This window comes from Anoplopoma fimbria, chromosome 3, assembly GCF_027596085.1.
Source record: "Anoplopoma fimbria isolate UVic2021 breed Golden Eagle Sablefish chromosome 3, Afim_UVic_2022, whole genome shotgun sequence".
Taxonomy (NCBI): Eukaryota; Metazoa; Chordata; class Actinopteri; order Perciformes; family Anoplopomatidae; genus Anoplopoma; species Anoplopoma fimbria.
The window spans coordinates 11042861-11063794 of record NC_072451.1 but is presented as its reverse complement, the minus strand read 5'-3'; the positions used below and the strand labels follow the sequence as shown (position 1 = coordinate 11063794).

The following is a 20934-nucleotide window of genomic DNA, read 5'->3' as shown; positions in this document are numbered from 1 at the left end:
GCAAACAAATAACCCCAAAATGGTTTGTGCACATCATCCTGCCACTGGGTGTTTGTGAAATATGTAGTTGACTGCTGTATGTTCTAACATCAAACAGATGATTTTGTAAAGATGCGTTTCCTGTTTTTACTATGATCACAGCAGTAGGTTACTATGTACACAGGGGCTTTAGTGGAGTCAGCAATTCTAGTACAATTGTTTTGGCAAATTCAGCAAATATCTCATCAAGGTCCACTAACTGTCTGTTCTGTGTGCGCGTGTTCAGAATTGACCACACGGATACACATCTGTAAATCCTTTTATTTACTCAACATTGTTACTTTTTCCATCCTTAGCAGGTTATTTACACATCAAGGACAACAACAGAGTCATAGCACTCAGCGGCAGAGCTTGGCCTGCTACACGTGGCGAGTATAGTTAGTCAACCTGCTTTCAGTGTACCAAGATTTAAACATTCGGTGGAATCACATTTTTACTCATGTAAATAATCCGATCAAAACATCCTGTCCATTGACAAATGGAAGTGAGAGGCTGATCTTCAGTCAGGCTTTGCTTTCACATATATCTGGGCTCATAGAAGTCATTTCTTCTTCCAGAATTGGCTGTATTTGTCCACTTTAAAGTCATCTTCATACTGGACTGATGTCTGCTTTTTCGTCTTCTTCACTTCTCTCTTTTTCTGTCTGGCTCGACGCTCCTCTTCAGACAGGGTGGACAGATTGACTGGCATCTTTCAAAACACACAAAAAAAACATTAATAAACTAACGAAACATGAAATATGAACGAACACATGGCACCAGTGCACCTTTTTATTTTGAGCAAGGAGGCTATGATTTTATTTATTTCATTATTTCATTTATTTACTTGTTTATTTGATTGTCACTTGTTATTTCATTTTGTTTCTTATGCACTATCTTGCTGACTGGTCTGTCAAAGCACTTTGTAAACCTTGTTTTTAAAAGGTGCTATATAAATAAAGTTATTATTATTATTATTATTATTATTATTATTATTATTATTATTATGATGTGGGTGCTGTGAGTCTGCTAGATATTAAAAGGGTTGAGATAGATGATATTCACATTCAACATTTAAAACAACATCCTGCACTGTTTATTCATCATGAGGAGGACAACTTAAATAAGTGAAAACAGCTTCATAAAGTCCAGTGTGGCTCTGGCTGAGCTTTGTCAAGTCAGAGAAAATAACCCAGATGAGGTCATATATCGGGCTCAACAATCACAAGCCCTCTTGTGGACAGTAAAATGTATAGTTGGGCTAGTAAATCCATCAGCTCACTTGCCCGAAGACAAAGAAATAAATCATTTTCTGAGCTGATGATGGAAGTATCTATCTTCTCATCTTTGTCGAAATAAATCATTTTCTGAGCTGATGAGGATTTCATTTCAGGTATCCTGGAAACAGAGCTAGAGGAAAGGGCTGAAAATCCGGTTCATTTAAAAGAGGATTTAACATAACAATTCATTTTAACGTAACTATTCATTTTGCCATTTGTTGTTTGATTTGATAGCCAACGCATTACAGGAATGTTCTACTGTTTTGTTGTGTCTGTCATGTGTGTGTTGTGTTACAAATGGGCTCCAACGGAATGGTGTGTTGTGCATCCCTCTGTGTTGCATAATGACAAGAAATGATCCTTAAATCCTTGAAGCCCGTGTTGTTTAGAAAGTGAACAGCAAACAGAGCAGAGAGTGATGGAGGAAGGGGGCGTACTGACCATGAGGATCCGTCTGGGCTCTCTGTATCTGATGTTGACCGTAGATCCGTCGGGTCGGACCAGCGTCACAGGGTACAGCCTCTCATACTTCTGCCGGCCGCAGCGCACCACCGACGTCCTGTTGGAGTTGAGCTGAGGAGTCCCGGTGTGGAGCAGTGAAGCCTGGCCGAGCCCCGCACCGTGTGGACGGACGAGCACGGGGCAGACACACCTGAGAGATACAAGAAACACACACAAGATTCAACGTTAGCCGGCTGACGTAGCACTGCTAAACTAGTTAGCTGAAGGAATACACTTCCGTTTCCTTCATGGTAAAAAAAAACAACCCCATTTACCGTCATGTATCAAGTCTGCTACCTTGTCATATTTGACAAGAGTGGCTGAATATGACGTGACCCTTAGTCTCCGTTCATTCCTGCAGTGTTTGACAGTAAACCCTTCTCTACAAGCTAACGGGACTTTAGCAAACGTGCATCACCAAACAGTATTCTGCGAGTCTTACCGTGATAAGATGCTCTGTGGCGTACACAGCTTCATTAAAAACATGTTTGCGACCATGTAACTCTGACAGGAAGCACTTAACTCGAAGGTCACTTCTTCTTCTTCTTTTGGTCTAAAGGCGGGTTGCATTTAAATAGCTGCATAGCGCCACCTACTGTACCGGAGTATGTCGTTTGTACATTAACAGAATTCATAGTGTATATATAAAAAAATATATATATATTATATATATATATATATATATATATATATATATATATATAAAAAGAAAAAGTAATATAAATTAAAAAATAAATGATCATCGTTCCATCATAAGATATTGTCACTGGATTACTTTTCATCATTAGGTAAATGAAGTAGCCTCATAACTCTCTCCTCTCTGTAACTTGACATTCAGAGCATTCGTGTGATACACATTTCCCGAGGAGAAACAATGTTGTATTTAATCCCTCCTGTGGTCAAACACACTCAGTACTGTGCTTGAACACATCTCGTGTAGACCGATGCAGAGCACTGAAGCAGCTACTGCTTTGTTAACGAATCAGCTTTAATCGGCCCAGTATGCGTTTGAGGTTGTTCTCAATGAATTTAACAATTTACAGGCAGATAGAAAAAGGACATACATTTGAAAACAAGGACATTGCAAGACCAGCAGTGTTGGTAAAATACATCAGCATCTAGCCTACCATCGCGCACAACGTGCCTCTTATTTATTTTGCCTAATGACATGTTCTCTAATATTTGTGGTAAATCAAATTGAGTTTAATTGGTTCAGAGTAAAAAGGGACTTGAAATGCTTCTTTGGTCTGGTTAAGTATAAGCTTGATGAGAGATTTACACACTTTAAACTATAAAAGTGCACTCAGTAGAGTGCAGATCTCCACCAGGTGGGTCTCCCTCTCCCCTCCCAAACAAAGAAGAGTTGAATCTCGCTCAATTGTCCCAGACTCCCTTACAGTCAAGATAGCAGTAAAGATAACAAAAAATGGATTTAGTCATCATGTATTGTGTCTAACTTTAGTGGATCATAACATATATCTCCATGGAAGTAATCTGTAGATGCTCCAGTTGAGCCCAAAGTTGCACTGCAACCACACAAGGTCCTTAAGCATGCAGTCATAAATGAGAATAGAAATGATCAAGCTGATGGGACCAGCAGTGGACAGACAGACAGATACACGCAACAAACATAGACACAACCAAATGCATGATCTCCCCACAGGCTTACATCTGGCGGAAAAGATAACATGCCAAATTAAGAATTAAGAAAGAACTATACAGATAGCTGGATCTGGTATTGGATACCATTTTTCAGTAGATTATAATTCAGTACATTTATATCTATGTATTTATTTCTTACATTTTGTTTTACTCAGTAAGTAAAGCAATGTTTATGTCAGGCCTGAAGTTTCCTCACAGATAAAATAATCAATCACTTCCACACAGTGAGACATACAGTCTATTAATTAAACACTGGTATTGGATCAGTACTCGGTATCGGCCCAGGTATTGATGTCGGGACTGGTAAAAGTCAGATCTGTGCATCTCCACTAAATATGGAATCAATCTACATACTGTACTGTACCCAGAGCCAACTGTGGTCCGTCTTCCAAATTAAGTCATGTATGTCAGTCTCTGCCAATTATAGCTAACCAGAGATGATTTCCTGTCTCGATAACAGACTGATTAATAATTAAGCTCCATGTTGACTGCACTGATTCTTACGCCTCTGTCAGGGTTAACCAGCGGGATTAACCATCTCGGTTACAGAGTCAGAGGATCTCATACAGGACAATCACTGGAGGACTCAACACAATCTGGAAGACAGGAATCAACATGTCTGCCAGCCTCACTACAGGTCTGACCTTTTTTAATTCATATTCATGCTCGTAGGCTCCTTGGACGACTGCTTTTAAAACAAGCTTTATTTTTATGGCACGTCCACAAAAGACTTTACAGACAGCTCTGCAGAACATGTGACACAGGAACTCCGGGAAGTCAGAGATACAAACTATAAATGAGACGGATGTGTGTTTAAACAGCTGATTCAGCAACCCTTAACAGGAATGGACTTTAAACAAGTCTGTGTGAGCTTTTCACCACAACACCTGCATTATCATTTCACCTTCAGCCCAGGCAAGACAGACCTTTGCTTTGGAGACCTGTTGGCCTATCTGTAATAAGGAAGGAGCAGCTGAGTGTATCTGGTGCCTGTAGGTACTAAAGTCATCTTGAAGTGTCAGTTCTGTCAGTCACAAAAACCTGATTTTACAGAGACGTCTGCCACCGTCCCAAACATACAGAGGTGCAGTTGTGAGCTCCAGTACCTGGTTCATTGACAACTCACCCCTCCTACCTGCTACTACTAGATCTGCTGTGAGGAAAACAATCACTTTGACGCTTGTTCAACTCAGTACTGGCTCTCCCAGCCCTGAGCTGAAGGTCTGTCTCGGGCTGCACAAATCACTAAAAAGCTCAATGTCACAGTCATTAACCGGCCTTGCATTTTAATGTCACTTTTAAGAAGTTTATTACCGATCAATCATGAATCAAACAGTTTTTAATAAGTGTTGAGTTATTTTCTTTACCTGAGAGATGTTGTAAGTTGTTAATGTTGCAGTGTGTGTTGGTCAGCTGGCCACTGGGTGACTGACTCTGTGACTCAACCTGACTCTCTTTATTGAGTGACTCGCACAAAGTCGAGTCAGTAAAAAGAATCGAACCTTCCATCTCTGCTCTTAATCACCATGGACAACATCTGTGTCAAATTTATAAAAAAAGAAAGAATGTTAAAGCCCTAAGAGGTGGGCGGTCCTAACCCTGTTTGAACGTTTGTTAACATAAGCCCACATTGACCTGAAATGAAGCCCCCACCCCTGTCCTAGCTGACACTCTGGATCCTCTACAGTCTTGTTTAGATATAGATTATACTTGTACTTTGTATATATTGTACTTATATTTCTGCCTCTTGCTTTGGTTTGTGTGTACATAGTCTCAGGCAGCAGCTCCTCTGGGTCCACCACTGGAGCCCCTCCCAGCACAGGTCTCAGTGTGGGTGCTGCTGACATCGCTGTGGTTGTTGTCTACTTCATCTTCGTCATATTGGTTGGAATCTGGGTAAGACCTGGAAGTTGCTCAACTCATGTAACACTTGCACCTACACTATCTTAAGACCTATTTCAGGTGAACAGGTGTTCATGATAGTGTGTAAAACCCCTGTGAGCTTACACTTAAAGGAGCAAAACTCACGGTGTAGTCGCTCTGTTAGAACCTTTTGCCCATGTTTGCAATGTTAGCGCTGTTAGAACTGTTGGCTTCTAGCACTGTTGGCTTCTAGCACTGTTGGCTTCTAGCACTGTTGGCTGCTAGCCACCAGTTCAGAGCTGTGTGTCGGCAATCTCTCAATCACAGCTATGCTCTGAATCAGGAATGTCGCACCTTTAACTATGTCAAATATATCTAATAACTATTTTTGGATTTCACAAAGGCTAATAAAGTATCCTAAGAAATTCTATGAGGAAATACTTAACCATGGATACTAGCAGGTACGTGGCAAAGAGCCAGTTTGGGCTCTAAAAGTGGTACTTTTCTCTATGTGAGAAATAAGAAAGCTTTACAGTACATGAGCAGGGGACAGTGTCTCAAGTCCTTTTCAAGATTGCAAGTTTCGGTACATGCTGTCTATACATGTTTATTCATTTATCTTTCATTGTCTAGGTTGAGTATGTACGTAATCAATACAGCAATTTGGGAAGCTCACGTGCTCATGGGTTATAAATGTGGGATACTGCATGAGAACAAAGCATGTTGCCTGATCTCTACCTCTGCCTCCTCTACAGTCATCAGTGCGAGCCAATCGCAGCACTGTGAGGGGTTACTTCCTGGCTGGCCGTTCGATGACCTGGTGGCCTGTGAGTACCAGACATCTGACTGATGTGCATCCTGTTCTGTTCTCAGTTCTATGAGAACATGTTGATGTGCTGTATTTCACATAAAATGTGTCTTTTTCAAAATATATTTCTCTTCTTTTGTCTGAATCTTTGTCTGAATCAGTCATTCTGATAGTAGAGGACAGTGCAGGAGTCAGAAGCCAATAAATATTGAGATGTTTCAGCATGGGAGGTCAATCTTGAGCTTTATTAACAGTATTAATAACAAAGTAGTTTTGTTTATAGATGGGTCAAATCCAAACTACGTGTGGTGCATTCATTCAGTAAAAGAGAAAAAAACAACTATTTATTATTCTATTCTATTCTATGATATATTGACTTTTCATCGTCCACACAACTACCCTTAATTTTAATTTGCAAACACTTGATATACAGTGGGTATCCTCAGCTCTTTAACAGGTCCTGTGTGTTTATAAGTTGGGACTCAGACGTGCTCCATGGCAGATCAGTTAATAGATGTTGATATCCATCCTGTTAGTCTGAGGACTAGTAGGCCCTGAAGTGACATTAGTTGATGTAATATTGTCGAGGGTGTTGAGAGAAAAGGCAGATCTGAATGAGCTTGATTCAGACAATGGCTGTATTCAAGAGTGTCAGACAGAAAGACCGATGTTACTGTCCTCTTGTCCCTTGTACTCACATATTTGTCCCTGTATATAGCCCATTACCGTACTAAACAATTACCCCATCATAAATGTAATCTAAAGCCTTATCAAACATTGTATAAATTTCTGATATAATAGATAAAAGCTTTTGCTGCTAATGTGTAACACCTGTTTGTGTTTCCAGATTGGAGCCTCTCTGATGTCCAGTAATGTTGGCAGCGGTTTGTTTATTGGTCTAGCAGGAACAGGAGCAGCAGGGGGAATCGCTGTTGGTGGATTTGAACTCAACGTAAGGAACACTTTCTGTGTTTTTAAGAGAGAAATGGGGCGACCAATCATTCAACTCTTCTTTTTCCTCATCTACTACCATATAAAACATACTACATATACAGTATATATAGTCAATATATAGCCTTTCACAGCATTTGCAGTCTTGAGTCTGTAGGAATAGTTCTCTATCAGCTTTGTGCATCTGAACATTCTACATTGTAAAACAGTCGAAGCATTGCATGCTGATCGTGAGTGAAAAGCTTTTTTCTTAAATCCAGTCCAAACTTTGCAATTGGACTGAGATCCGGGGCCAGATGTTTAAACCATGTGTAAGCACAAAACCATGCATATGCCTCCACTTTTATACACATCTTATAAAAGTAGAATATGTGGTGAGAATGTGTCACATCACTCACACTTCAGACAGAGGTCTTTAGCTGAGATAGGAGAGTTGACAGACAGGTTTTTTTTCAGACTTCATCTTCCTGTTCATGATCATTTTGTTATGAAGCACTTCATAAAGTCTGTTTTTACATGAGCGATATGAATGATTTATTGACCGTCCTTCTGATGTATAATAATGATGGCTGCAATTGTACGCTGAAGATGGTTTACAGAAACATGTAATAAATGAATGGTAGAACAGCCACAGCCGTGCATTGGGACAGCTATTCTGGTGCTGGTGCAGAACCTCTGTGCCACTTCCTGTTTGCAGTTCGTGTCTCTGACAAGATCAAACCATACTGAGGCTGTGTGTGTATGTGTGTGTGTGTGTGTGTGTGTGTGTGTGTGTGTGTGTGTGTGTGTGTGTGTGTGTGTGTGTGTGTGTGTGTGTGTGTGTGTGTGTGTGTGTGTGTGGGTGTTCCTGCAGGCAGCATGGGTCCTGGTGGCTCTGGGTTGGATCTTTATCCCCGTCTACATCTCTGCTGGTGTGGTGACCATGCCTGAGTACCTGGCCAAGCGCTTTGGAGGCCAGAGGATACGCATATACATGTCTGTTCTGTCACTCATCCTCTACATCTTCACCAAAATATCTGTGAGACACACACACACACACACACACACACACACACACACACACACACACACACACACACACACACACACACACACACACACACACATTCACCGTTATTCATTTGACTCTTTAGTCCAAAGCGACATACAAATGAGGTCCAATCTAACATGGACACAGAATGCAACTGAACAAATAGAGGCCTATGTTAGTATTATAGAATACTTGTTTTAGTCCAAAACTCAGACTAGGTGCCAGGATGAAGACTGAGGGAGGCGGTTCAAAATTTGCTAAATATATTTTAAATTAACAAACGGTTCTTGGTCAAAATCAGCGGGGGAGGTGTGTAGAAACTATCTCTCTCTCTTTACATCCACGAAAAGCGAGCAGGCTGAGAAACCAAACTAAGTGTCAGTCTTATCGATCTAACCGCTCTGTTTCAGAACTATGGACTGCACCTGCGCACACACACACACACACACACACACACACACACACACACACACACACACACACACACACACACACACACACACACACACACACACACACATTGACACTACACACCATGAACAGCGCTGTTCATTGCTCTGGAACAACATCATCAGTCAGCAGTCAGTGGGACTGTCTGACAGTGATGAATAGCGTTTGGCTTTTTAAAGTGAACACTTTCTTCTATGATCTATGCAGTCGAAAGCACCAGAAACATTTCTGTGTGTGTGTGTGTGTGTGTGTGTGTGTGTGTGTGTGTGTGTGTGTGTGTGTGTGTGTGTGTGTGTGTGTGTGTGTGTGTGTTACCCAGACAGATATATTTTCGGGGGCCATGTTTATCCAGGTGTCGCTGGGCTGGGATCTCTATCTGTCCACAGGTGTACTGCTGCTGGTCACTGCTGCCTACACTGTGGCAGGTAAAAATCCACACACACACATTTCTTTGTCCTATAAAACATTATCGTGAACTCAAATAAATAGAAAAAACGTATGTTGTTGTCAATTTATAGAATGCATAGCTTCACTCATCGCATCAACGTTTGACACCAAACAAATGTGGCAATACTCTCATTCATGTTCATGGATGTTTACATATATATGTGTGTGTGTAGGTGGTTTGGCAGCAGTGATCTACACTGATGCTTTCCAGACTGTGATCATGGTTGGTGGAGCCTTTGCTCTAATGTTCATAGGTAATGTGCACACACACACACACACACACACACACACACACACACACACACACACACACACACACACACACACACACACACACACACACACACACACACACACACATAAATAAAAACAGGTTCAATAAAGGCTCCAACATGCTGGAGTCAAACTTTGTGGAAACAGTAGCAGTCTACTGAAGTCTGTGTAAACTTTTGTTAAAAAAACTACAATATGTTGAATTATCCCTGATAACAATGCTGAAGAATTATGTTTTGGAATGCCTCTGATGATAACTGGTATAATCTACTTATCGTTGAAGGAACATTTGCATGTCAATCATCTCACAGAAATAACATTGATCCTCCCAGTTTTCTCTTCCTGTGAAGGTGAAACACTGTAACATTCACATTAATATTTGGAAGTATTTCATGAGCATACACATTTAATATCAATCAGTTCTAACATGAAGTATGTATGTATGTGTGTGTGTGTGTGTGTGTGTGTGTGTGTGTGTGTGTGTGTGTGTGTGTGTGTGTGTGTGTGTACATGGTCCAGCATTCTCCAAAGTGGGCTGGTATGAGGGCCTCGTGGACAGTTACATGTCAGCTGTTCCCTCTGTGACCGTTGCCAACACCACCTGCCACCTACCTCGCAGTGACGCCTTCCGCTTGTTCAGGGACCCCGTGTCAGGGGACCTGCCCTGGCCTGGTCTGGTGTTTGGGCTCACCGTGCTGGCTACGTGGGTCTGGTGCACGGATCAGGTAACTCTACATGCACTAAAAGTCAATAGATGCAATCAATAGTTTTGATTGCATCATCAGTCATTTTAAATGTGTGTGCAACTCTTTGTTTTTTATCTGCGTACACCTGCAAATTGGATTTAGAATGAATTAACTATGATGTTAAAATGCAGACTGAGCTTTAGTTTTAGTATGTTAACATCAACATCAGATGAACAGTAAAGTAATTGTGAAATGTGTGCTTTCTTTTTTGACTTCATTCTCAGAAGACATTTTCACACTCTTGATTAAGTTGCTCTACTGTCTGTTGAGCTCTTCAAACACACTTTTCTGCATGGCTGGTCCTTATTAACTCAAAGGACAGTTTAAAAGTTTTTGGTCACCGCCATCTTGTTTTTTGCAACCAGAAGTGACACGAGAGGGATAAGACATTTTATAATAAGACATTTTCAGTCAACCAAAATGTAACTATTAACTTTCATGAAGTCGAAAAAAACTGTGAAAGGGTTAAAGTTCTAAGAAGAAAATCAGACCAGACAACGCCGTGGTAAAGACCTGTCAATCACAGTAAGCCCGGGTTTTTGGGGTTAAGTATTTAGTTGTGATGGTAAGAAGGACTGTCAGGGAATTTTAGTAAGTATAGTAAGTATAGAAAGACAAACATGTGTGATGTGTGTGCAGGTTATAGTCCAGAGGTCTCTTTCGGCCAAGTCTTTGTCTCATGCCAAAGGCGGCAGTGTGCTGGGAGGCTACCTCAAACTGCTTCCCATGTTCTTCATTGTCATGCCTGGAATGATCAGCCGATCACTGTTCCCAGGTCAGTCCGGCTCTGTTGGACTGTCATGTTAAATTCTTCTTTATGTTCAAGCACGTTCATCACTTTGATTTGTTCATCACCTCATTAAACCCACCAATCATTTACCCTAATATATTTCCATCCATCATCAAATGTATTCACGGAATTTAGCATGAAATTCTACACTGTTTTCTCTAAACGCTTTGAAAGTGCAGATCCAGTGGGAACTTGACACATTTCCACACAGGCAGACAAATGTTGTAGTGTTTAAGATTCCAAAATCTAAAACACTACAACATTTTTAAAAATACGTGTGCAATGAAAACATGCTAACATACCTGGTATGATAATTGAAAAAATGACAAATATTTTGTTCTGAAACATTAAGAAGCTGGAAAAAATCTGTGTAACTAACTCTGTGTGTGTGTGTGCATGTGTGTGTGTGTGTGTGCAGATGAGGTAGGTTGTGTGGATCCAGCAGTGTGTCAGAGAGTGTGTGGAGCTTCAGTTGGCTGCTCCAACATCGCCTACCCTAAACTGGTGGTGGAGCTAATGCCTGTGGGTGAGTCACATACACACACACACACACACACACACACACACACACACACACACACACACACACACACACACACACACACACACACACACACACACACTCTTTCAATGTTGCTTCTTGAACCCAATTGTAATTTACTTTGTCTGTCTGTTAATCCTTAATGTCTATCTCTGGTGTCAGGACATATTAGGAGATACTAAAGGTCATACGAATTACACATCTTACAAATATGACATTTAATGAAAAGAGAATGTCTGGAAACTGTTGCACTTCGACAAAATAACAAAACAAGTCAACAACTGTGTCTATGGAAATTCTTTGTTAGAAATAAGCCTTTGAGATGTACCCTCTCATTCGGAAGGGGGTCCTCACTGACAATGGTACAATGTAAGCACTATTAAACAAAACATTTCAAATTTAATTAAAATAACAAGATAATTAAACAATATCAAATGTGACAAAAATCTAATAATAAAACCCATGAAAAAGAGATCATGCAATGCATGAAAATGGATCATTCATTCACAGATCATAGAAAAGTATTAATATCAGTGATAGCATTAAGTCATACAGTCTGGTCCTAATCCACCATATCTCAGTATCTTCATCAGCAGATGGACCGTGTTAGTGGTCATTGCATGTGCTATGATCTCATTATGACAGGTTGCCAGTTATATAACTGTTTCTTAGACAAAAAGTTTGAAGCTGAATTAGTTCCTCTTACCAAATAATTTTAATTAAGTACACACTCACTTCAGGACAACTGGCAAACAGTAACAAGGACTCCAAGGCAATGCAGGAAGGACGAGTTGAAAACAAGTTTTCTAAATCAAAGCCGGATTTAATTATCAGCTCCTTCTTCACCACAACGGTCCGGTACAACGCCCGCATCACTGCTGACGCTGCACCAAACCGCCTGTCCATCTCCCGCTCCATTTTACCCTCACTCGTGAATAAGATCCTAAGATACTTGAACTCCCTCGCTTGGGGCAGTGGCTCCCTCCCAACCCAGAGGGTGCAATCCACCGTTTTTTCCGGAAGAGAACCATGGCCTCAGACTTGGAGGTACTGACTCTCATCCCGACCGCTTCACACTCGGCTGTGAACCGCCCCAGTGCGTGCTGAAGGTCGCGTCCTGAAGAAGCCAACAGAACCACATCATCTGCAAAAAGCAGGGATTATAATAATAATAATAATAATAATAATAATAATAATAATAATAATAATAATAATTAATTATTATTATTATTACCAGCAGTGCAAGCATATGAGCTCACTGTCTTTTATTGAGAAATCCAGCAAGCCCTGCACATATTCTAAGCTGACCCTCCTAGACTCGCCACCAAGCCTTGTATTAATATGTATCCATGTATCACATATAATAAACACATCCACCGTGATAATCACATATAGATCTGATCAATTCCCTTCCATCTTGTTTATCCTTCTGTCCATGCAGGTCTGCGTGGTCTGATGCTAGCAGTGATGCTAGCTGCTCTGATGTCATCTCTGACCTCCATCTTTAACAGCAGCTCCACTGTGTTCACACTGGACCTCTACCACAGAGCCAGGCCCAGGGCCTCAGAGATGGAGCTCATGATAGTTGGAAGGTAGGGCTGCTAAGACTAGCTAATACGAAAACTCAGTTCCAAATAAGAACCAAATCCATAATATGAAGAACCAGGTATCCGTGAAAAAAAATGATGTTCTGCTTATTGGTGCCTAAACAACACATTGGTCCAGAGCTCTTTCTGGACTGAAGGACGCTGTGTAAAGTGTTACATTTTGTTTTGGTTACTTTATTTTTGCTTTCAGTAATCTATAAACCTGTTAATGAATTACAAGCCACCATCAGTGGATGTATTGTTTTATGCAATGCACCGGTTCTGCATGGGAACTGCCTTGTAAAATAATGATGACTGAACAGAAGGACAGGTTTTTTCTAGATCGGGGGTCTCCAACTGCCTGTTTCTAAGTGTCTTGCTCAAGTTTCAAAGAATGTGTACATAGATTAAATAACCCCTAGTCTCTAGAAAAAATTATCAATTCAAATTTACAGATATCTTACGCCTTCTTACACAAAAAGTGTACATTTATTTGCTATTTTAGTCAGTCATAACGTGTTTAAAAAAACCTGCATATATATATTACATATTTTGGTGGAAAAAAAAAATTTAAGCAGGAGATCAGGATTATTCAGATGGGGTTTATACTCTGAGGGTGAAGGAGTGGAGTCATGCTGTCGCTATAGTTAAAGGAACAGTTTGTAACAATAAGGGTGGGGGGGAGATATTATAATTAATATTCATAAAATTCATAACATGTTTTAATCAGTGTATAATGACCTCAAACTAAAAATCATTATGCTTTCCTTAGCTTAGAAAATAAATGTATATCTACATAGGGAATGGGTCCTCTTCCACAGAGTCTGCCATCTTGCACTACCATGTTTCTACAGCAGCCCAGAACAGACACTAGCTCCAGAGAGCCATCCGCATTTTATAATATCCGAAGGTAGGGATGCGTTTCGAAATCCTGTATTAAACGGGCCCTGGTGCGTAATAATTAAAGATCGTAGTATTGATAAGCCCAGACGTTACTGGTGCTTTACGAGTGAAATGGTTTTTTTCTTTATTGTAAATAAAATGTATTCACACATGGGTGAGCAGAGGGAGTGGATGGTTGCAATCTGAAACCTCACCACTAGATGTCACTAAATCTTACACACTGTATTCTGACAGTTGGGGAGATGACTGGGAATTCTTTGCAAAGTGTTTGCTCTACAATCAATCCTCCTCTAATTAAGGGGATTGATCCATTTGATTATGTCTTTGAGTTGGCTGGTTATGAAGAAATAAAACTATGTGGATTCTTGGAGAGTTTTTTGGAGATGAGTCTGGGGAACTGCACCAGGACATGTATGGGCTGAATTGTGATCATGGTTAAAAAAATCCTCATTTTTATTGTGACTACCATTCCAATAATTGATTAACCCACTGTACTAGTAGAATAAAGTTAAGTTAGGCGAAATGTTAATACTGAAATATGGGATATTGTCGGTAGTGGAGTGGAACAGGTGGTGTCTTGGCATCCCATTTATCTCTACGGAATGGAAAGTCTATTTATCGGGGCCTTCTAATTATTGTTCTATCTCTCAGTAGCTGTGACTTTACCTCCCTGAAAGCTGACATGAAACTGTGTTGTGTATTTTCAGGGTGTTCATCCTGGTCCTGGTGTGTGTCAGCCTGTTGTGGATTCCGGTCATCCAAACAGCCAACAGTGGACAGCTCTTTGATTATATCCAATCAGTGACCAGCTTTCTAGCTCCGCCCATTACCGCTGTATTCCTAATGGCTGTCTTCTGGCCTCGGGCCAACGAGCAGGTAGGTCTCACTCTCTCACACACTCACGCGCATACACATGCTCACGTGAATTTAAGGAGCCAAATATATTTATGAAGTTGCACCCTGTAAGGACAAAGGCAGATTTTGTTAAGAGCATTGAACGAGGACCCAAACACAGACAGAGACAGAGAGGTTTTAAAGAGAATGGGGTTTATTGCTCAGGTTGAAGATGGAGACGGGGGCATGATGAGGAATGGAGGAACACCGGAGGAAGGCTGGATGAATCGAGGAGGGGGCAGGGATTCTGGTGGACGAGCAGGCAAGTTAGCTGAGATGGGATTCTAGATCGGTGATGAGTGGGTGAAGAGCCGAGCTAGATGAACAGCTGACATGACGAGCTGATGAACAACAGGTGTTTAGCTGAGGGGTTTGATGAGCTGATTGCAGGCAGGTGTGAAGGTAGACCGGCCCCAAGATGAGGGCAGGACAGGAAGAGACTAACACACACAGACTTTTACAAAGACAAGTTGGGGGACATGGATGACAAGAGGAGTGGGGATCACTGGGAAACATAAGGGACAGACAGGGGCCCTGTCTCCATATTTAAGGTTTACTCAACCAGTTAGCAGGAATCAAAAAGTTACTCCTCATTTTTTCCTGCATTTTCCTACAAAGTCCAGCAACACGTGTCAATTTCCTCTCATTACTTGCATACAGTCTTTCCAAAACAAACTTCCGTCTTCACAGGAAACGACTCAGTTAGATTTAGGCAACAGAACTACTTATTTAGGTTTAGGAAAAATTGGGTTTAGATAACTAAGGAAGTAGGCTTTAGGATCCAGTGTGGGTTTCTGCGGTCGTTATACCTCCTGGTTCATGATTATGTGGATAACATGAATTTATTTTTTGTGGGATATCTAGGATTTACAGCCTGTTCATTTCCATAAGCTTAGCTATGAACCCTGAAGGAGAACAGCCTGCTGAATGAGAGCTTACTCCTGTGCAGTCATCAGGTTTATGCAACACACACACGAGGCACACCAGGCTCTCAATTAACTCTGATGTAAACCGATCCAAGTCACTATTAGCTGACGTAGTATAAAGAGGGACAATGTCCACTAAGAGCAGGTGGGAGGAGAGGTTATACAGTCAAACAAACACAGGACTTTGACTCAGGAGAAAGCTGATCGTGTCCTGTGTGAAACCACGTCAGCGTTGAGATTTTAGTTTTGTTACATAACTTCCGTACTTAATTAATGCCAGTTACGTGACAAACAGACTTGTTTCAACCCAAAACACATCTTTTCCTAGGCCTAACCATGTCAGTAAAGCTAAAAACTATTTATTTTGAAAATACACTGTGTGCATGTAATGAGCATGAAACAAGTCATGAGAGCAAACCAACACGTCATCCAAGACATGTCCAAGGTTAATTCTAGATGGGAACCCAGTGTCACAATGCCACTGACCAAGCGTCTGTATCTGTTCAGTTGGGAGTGCGTATGTTGGTTTATGTTCATTCATTCAACTTCCTTAACCTTGTTGTCACTATCAACATGATGGACCTGCATAAGAAACTTGTAGGAGAAAACACAAGCAGCCACTGGCAGTTTTTGTGGTCTCCAGACAGCTGCTGGAGTATGTAGTTACATATTAAAAGAATATAACAATATATTTTGACAGTGAACACCTCTAAAAGACAGAACCTCAAGGCCCGTTTCATTTCTATGATGTTCTTTTTTTCCTGTTCCATACAACTGCATTTAATATTTTGTGTGTGTGTGTGTGTGTGTCTCAGGGTGCATTCTGGGGTCTGATGGCTGGACTGGTGGTGGGACTGACCCGCATGGTTCTGGAGTTCTCCTATGAAACTCCCTCCTGCGGTCAGCCTGACGGTCGGCCTGCCGTCGTGGCTGATGTTCACTACCTGTACTTTGCTCTCATCCTATTGGCTCTCACCTGCCTCATCATCGCTGCTGTCAGCTTGGCCACTGCCCCAATACCTAAAGAACACGTAAGGAGCACGTCTTACATCGATGGACACAAGTATTCAGTACTGCTGTCCAAGCTGTGTGACACAGAGTCATTCACTAGTGAGGGAAACCTCTGCTCTTAATAAAGATCACATGTGTTAGCTGGCAGGTTTGACCATCACAGTTTTATTACACGACAAGTACAACATTCAGATTGGAAAATCCAATGCCTACGTTTGCAGAAGCAAATGTCTGTCTTGAGAGATCAAATCAGCAAAACACAACAAATCAATAAAACCTCTTCACCAATTTGACATTCACAGCAAAAACAGAAAACACAGTCACATATAGAAAAGAGCTGCAAGTAGCACAGACGAACTGTTTCTAGGCAAGAAGCGATGCAGCCTTGTTGTGTTTTTTAGCTTATTAAGTTCTTGAAGTTGCCAGCATTGACCGTCATGTGTTTCAGTTTGCTCCCCTGAACACACTGGGGTCCTTTGGTGTCAGTGTGTTAATCCACTCTCTCTCTCTCCACTGTTGTGCCGTGTTTGTAGTGGTCCCCTTTGACCCTGAATATGGGATATTAAATCCTTCATAAAAATGGGCTTGATATTTCATATGAAAGTTCTTGTTTTCAGTGTCGTCCCCTGAGCAGCTGAAATATAGTTCCAGGAGCTCATCCCCAAACAGGTGGAGAACAGTGGAAACCAAAGCTGAACCGATGACGGTGTCACCACAGTGGAACAGGGATAGTCCGCATGTCAATGAGATCCTGCACCACATGTATGTATGTGCTCATTCTCCTCTCTCCTGTCCAGCTGTACAGGCTGACCTGGTGGTCCAGACACAGCCAGGAGCCTCGGATCGACCTGACAGATCCCCCGTTGACCTCTGACCCGGTGAGCCCTGACCCCAGCCTTGACTCTGAGCGTTGTCCAGAATCCTGTTGGCTGAGGGGAGCTCTGAGGCTCTGTGGTCTTACTGGTCCCAGTTCAGCCTCGGTGTCTCCAGCTGTTGAACCGAGCGAGCTGAACTGCCTGCAGGAGGAGCCGCTCTGGAGGAGAGTGTGCGACGTGAACGCCCTGCTGCTGCTAGCTGTCAACGTGTTTCTGTGGGGATACTTCGCCTAAAAACTGGACGGTGGCTAAACCAATCGGCTGCTGTGGTGGATCTGTTTTATATTCAACAACAGACAGTGAAATAATAACGACGATGGAAAACAGTTAACCACTGATGAGGTGTATGATTGACTTCAACACCAAATAAGGGAGCTGTGAGAGCTCTACCTCAGTGACATTTACCAGAAGACTACATTAAATATCACTTTATCGGCAACATATGAGAAAATGTATGGAAAACAAAAATATTTCCCATGCAACTTACAAGCAAGAACTCTAATCACTTCCAAGACTCATAACATGTTTTCTGTCAAAAAAAGAATCCTGCTTTGAACGGTATTTGTCCACTCTAACCGTTACAAACCAACATTGTACACATCTGTGGCTCTCTGCCACACACACTAGTTTAACAGCACACACCTCTCCTCTGTCTGCCTACCTGCATACCATTCAACTACACATGTAGCTAAATAAACCATGCTTCAATCATTTGACCCATGGCAAATACAATATGCAAAGACTAAATTAGAATTAAATGAAATGACATTCCCAAATTTCCATAACTACCACACAGCAGTACTGAAGGGATGTTATGACATTAGATTATGATATTGATTATGATGAGCTTTTATATACTTGTTATAAGTTTGTGTACCTGAAAGCATGTATGTGAGAGTGTGTGTATGCAGGCCCGACAAGAACATCTGGTATCATTTATAAAGACATAGCTATGCCTTGTTAGTGTATTTTACATAAACCTTACTAGAGAAGAGTTCTATATTCCCGGTTATTCTTCACGATGAATAAACAGCAATTAAGAATTGACTTGTGACTTAAAAGAAGAAGTTTGATTCCTGAGCTAGACAGCCTTCTGTGTGGAGTTTACATGCTTTCCTGTGTCAGCGTGGGTTCTCTCCGGGTTCTCTGGTTTCCTCCCACAGTCCAAAGACATGCAGCTTAGGTTAATTAAAGACTCTAAATTGCTGGTTGTCTGTCTATATATGTCAGCCCTGTGATAGTCTGGAGACCTGTCCAGGTGAACCCTGCCTTCTCCCAATGACAGCTGGGATCAGCTCCAGTTTGCTGAACAGGATAAGCGGTTTATGATAATGGTGGATGGATTAGTTAAATGAATCTCCCTTTAAAGTGCTGTTCACTAACTACAAGCCCCGGCCCGTGTGCAAATGCACCTCTAACACCACCTGACTCTCAGCCAGTGAACAACTACGATTACTTTTCAGGTGACTTTTCATTGTACTGGATGCCCCTTAAAATGTTCCAAAGTACAACACTTGAGATAGAAAGTAAAAGTAAAATGCCCCATTAAAAAACAACAACTTTGTTAAAGTACCCAAGAAAGAAGACAGCTGATGTGTTTCAGATTGTAACTGTAAATATAAGGTGATTGAAATGAAATACCTGTTCTTCGTCCTTGAGGACAATCTGTCTTTAAACATCATATTGAGTGCCTTAAAACAAACTCAGGGTGACGTTAAGTTTATATCATAGAAACAAATTCAGTTATACTTTTGCTGCAGAAAAAGAAATAATTCAAGCGGAAGCTTTTATTAGCAATTGATTAGGGTGACATTTTATAAAAGCATGCAAGCTCATCTCCTTTTAAAATGTTCATACGGCGTTAGGGATTTTGTCTCTAATTTGGGTTTCTTCATACATCATTGCAGTTTGTAAGAGAACGTTGTCCTCATACAGCAGTAGAACTGAACACTGGTCCAGTTTTCTGTAGAAGGCGACATTAAACAAACTGCCTCCTTATCATGTTCTCTACCGACTCCTATAAAGGTCAGGAGTTGCAACCTTCAGTCATTCTGACTAATTATGTTCATCATTCCCAGAACCAGGGACCTTTTTGGTTAAAGGGCTTTTTAAGATTTTGCATTCTCATCATTCTCATTTCAACTAGATTATTTTGTAAACATGAAGATTATGAAAACAGGATTAAGGACTATTTGACCACTGAATGCAAACGTCCTGTAACTGAACACTGTTAAATCACTGTTTGATGGGATTCACAGATTGTTTGTAGTCTGTTAATTGTATGTTTATGTGAAATTCAACCGTTTCAATTAGTCTGTATATGTTGACAGATTATCTATGGTATATGTGACAATTCATGAGCATACATGCATATTCTCAGAATGATTTAGTTGAACTTGAACCAGTAGTTCAAAATAATCTGTTAAACATCTATAAAGCCAAACAGTTGAATTGTTGTCATTTTTGAAACATTACAAATATTCTAAAAGCTTTTTTGAAGGTGGACCATTAAAATAAAGTTTTACCAATAACTTCTTTTCAACTTTTTGCTTAATTTACCACCGGCTTTTTACTAAAGTGATGTCACATGAAGAGTGTCTTAAGCAGAGAAAAGAAATGACACACATCACGTCCTTTTTCCAGAATATGGCAATGAAGTGTTTATTTTGTCTTCTGTCGACAAAGAAAAAAATAACTTTACAAAGTAACAATTCAACACCAGACTCAAACTGTTTTTATACTGTCTGTTACCAAAGACTGCAAGAATCTGACATAGAGCCTGGGGGTGCACATTAACATGTTAACAGGGTTGGCTCAGTGTGGAGCTTCCTTCTTCAACACGGACTCGTGTGGACTGAGACGATGAGGACATACAGAGGATCAGAGAGAACATGTCACACTGCCTCATCTGGACTGGTGTGTCCAACAGCCAGAGTTCAGCAGGACAGGACTGGTGGGGGTTGATGGGAAATTCATTATGTTTCAGTTAGTTTCATAAAAGCACTCTGGATGTTTAGAAATGTATCTGGCTTTGGTTCGGCCACCATAAAAAGATGTTTACAACACCAACGCTGCCATTTATTGAGTAACAGCGGAGCCAACGATACTGATAAATAATTATTTTTTCCCCAACCATGAATGTGAGCTAAAGGGGTTCAATACTGACCTTGGAAACAACGGTTTGACAATAACAAAATCCTTAGCACAAGCTTAACTTACTGGAAATGTTTTCTGCGGCTTTCAGCCACACCTCATGGTCTTCATCAGCAGATGGTTTTTGTTCAGTTGCAATGGTTATTTAGAGCCAGACTAATACTGGAATTCGAGGCAGATTCTGACATCTGCTGTACCTACTGATGGTAACAAAAACTTGATAACA

The 20934-nt window shown here is 41.0% G+C and overlaps 2 protein-coding genes across 2 annotated transcripts; one reads left to right on the top strand and one right to left on the bottom strand.

Moving 5' to 3' along the window:
- Positions 1–284: 284 nt before the first annotated feature.
- Positions 285–2348, bottom strand: mrpl55 (mitochondrial ribosomal protein L55). Its single transcript, XM_054596890.1, has 3 exons — positions 2242–2348; positions 1740–1950; positions 285–730 (listed from the first exon to the last, which is right to left on the bottom strand). The coding sequence occupies exons 1-3, from the start codon at positions 2295–2297 to the stop codon at positions 581–583; spliced, it is 417 nt and encodes a 138-aa protein (XP_054452865.1). The 5' UTR covers positions 2298–2348; the 3' UTR covers positions 285–580.
- A 1703-nt stretch (positions 2349–4051) lies between these two features.
- Positions 4052–20055, top strand: slc5a9 (solute carrier family 5 member 9). The gene is made up of 14 exons (XM_054596892.1): positions 4052–4098; positions 5233–5357; positions 6080–6151; positions 6980–7084; positions 7937–8101; positions 8883–8988; positions 9184–9264; positions 9803–10008; positions 10669–10804; positions 11238–11345; positions 12802–12952; positions 14557–14725; positions 16485–16700; positions 17478–20055. Exons 1-14 carry the CDS (start codon positions 4077–4079, stop codon positions 17787–17789), a joined length of 1974 nt encoding a protein of 657 aa, XP_054452867.1. The 5' UTR covers positions 4052–4076; the 3' UTR covers positions 17790–20055.
- Positions 20056–20934: the final 879 nt, after the last annotated feature.

What these genes read in the sequence shown, in the direction of transcription:
- slc5a9 (XM_054596892.1), top strand. Translation starts at nt 4,077, where the DNA reads ATGTCTGCCAGCCTCACTACAG. An exon ending in ACATCTTCACCAAAATATCT is followed by an intron (nt 8,102 to 8,882) that starts GTGAGACACACA and finishes TGTGTTACCCAG; the next exon opens with ACAGATATATTTTCGGGGGC. An exon ending in GAGCTCATGATAGTTGGAAG is followed by an intron (nt 12,953 to 14,556) that starts GTAGGGCTGCTA and finishes GTGTATTTTCAG; the next exon opens with GGTGTTCATCCTGGTCCTGG.
- mrpl55 (XM_054596890.1), bottom strand. Translation starts at nt 2,297, where the DNA reads ATGGTCGCAAACATGTTTTTAATGAAGCTGTGTACGCCACAGAGCATC. An exon ending in CCACAGAGCATCTTATCACG is followed by an intron (nt 1,951 to 2,241) that starts GTAAGACTCGCA and finishes TGTATCTCTCAG; the next exon opens with GTGTGTCTGCCCCGTGCTCG. An exon ending in AGCCCAGACGGATCCTCATG is followed by an intron (nt 731 to 1,739) that starts GTCAGTACGCCC and finishes GTGTTTTGAAAG; the next exon opens with ATGCCAGTCAATCTGTCCAC.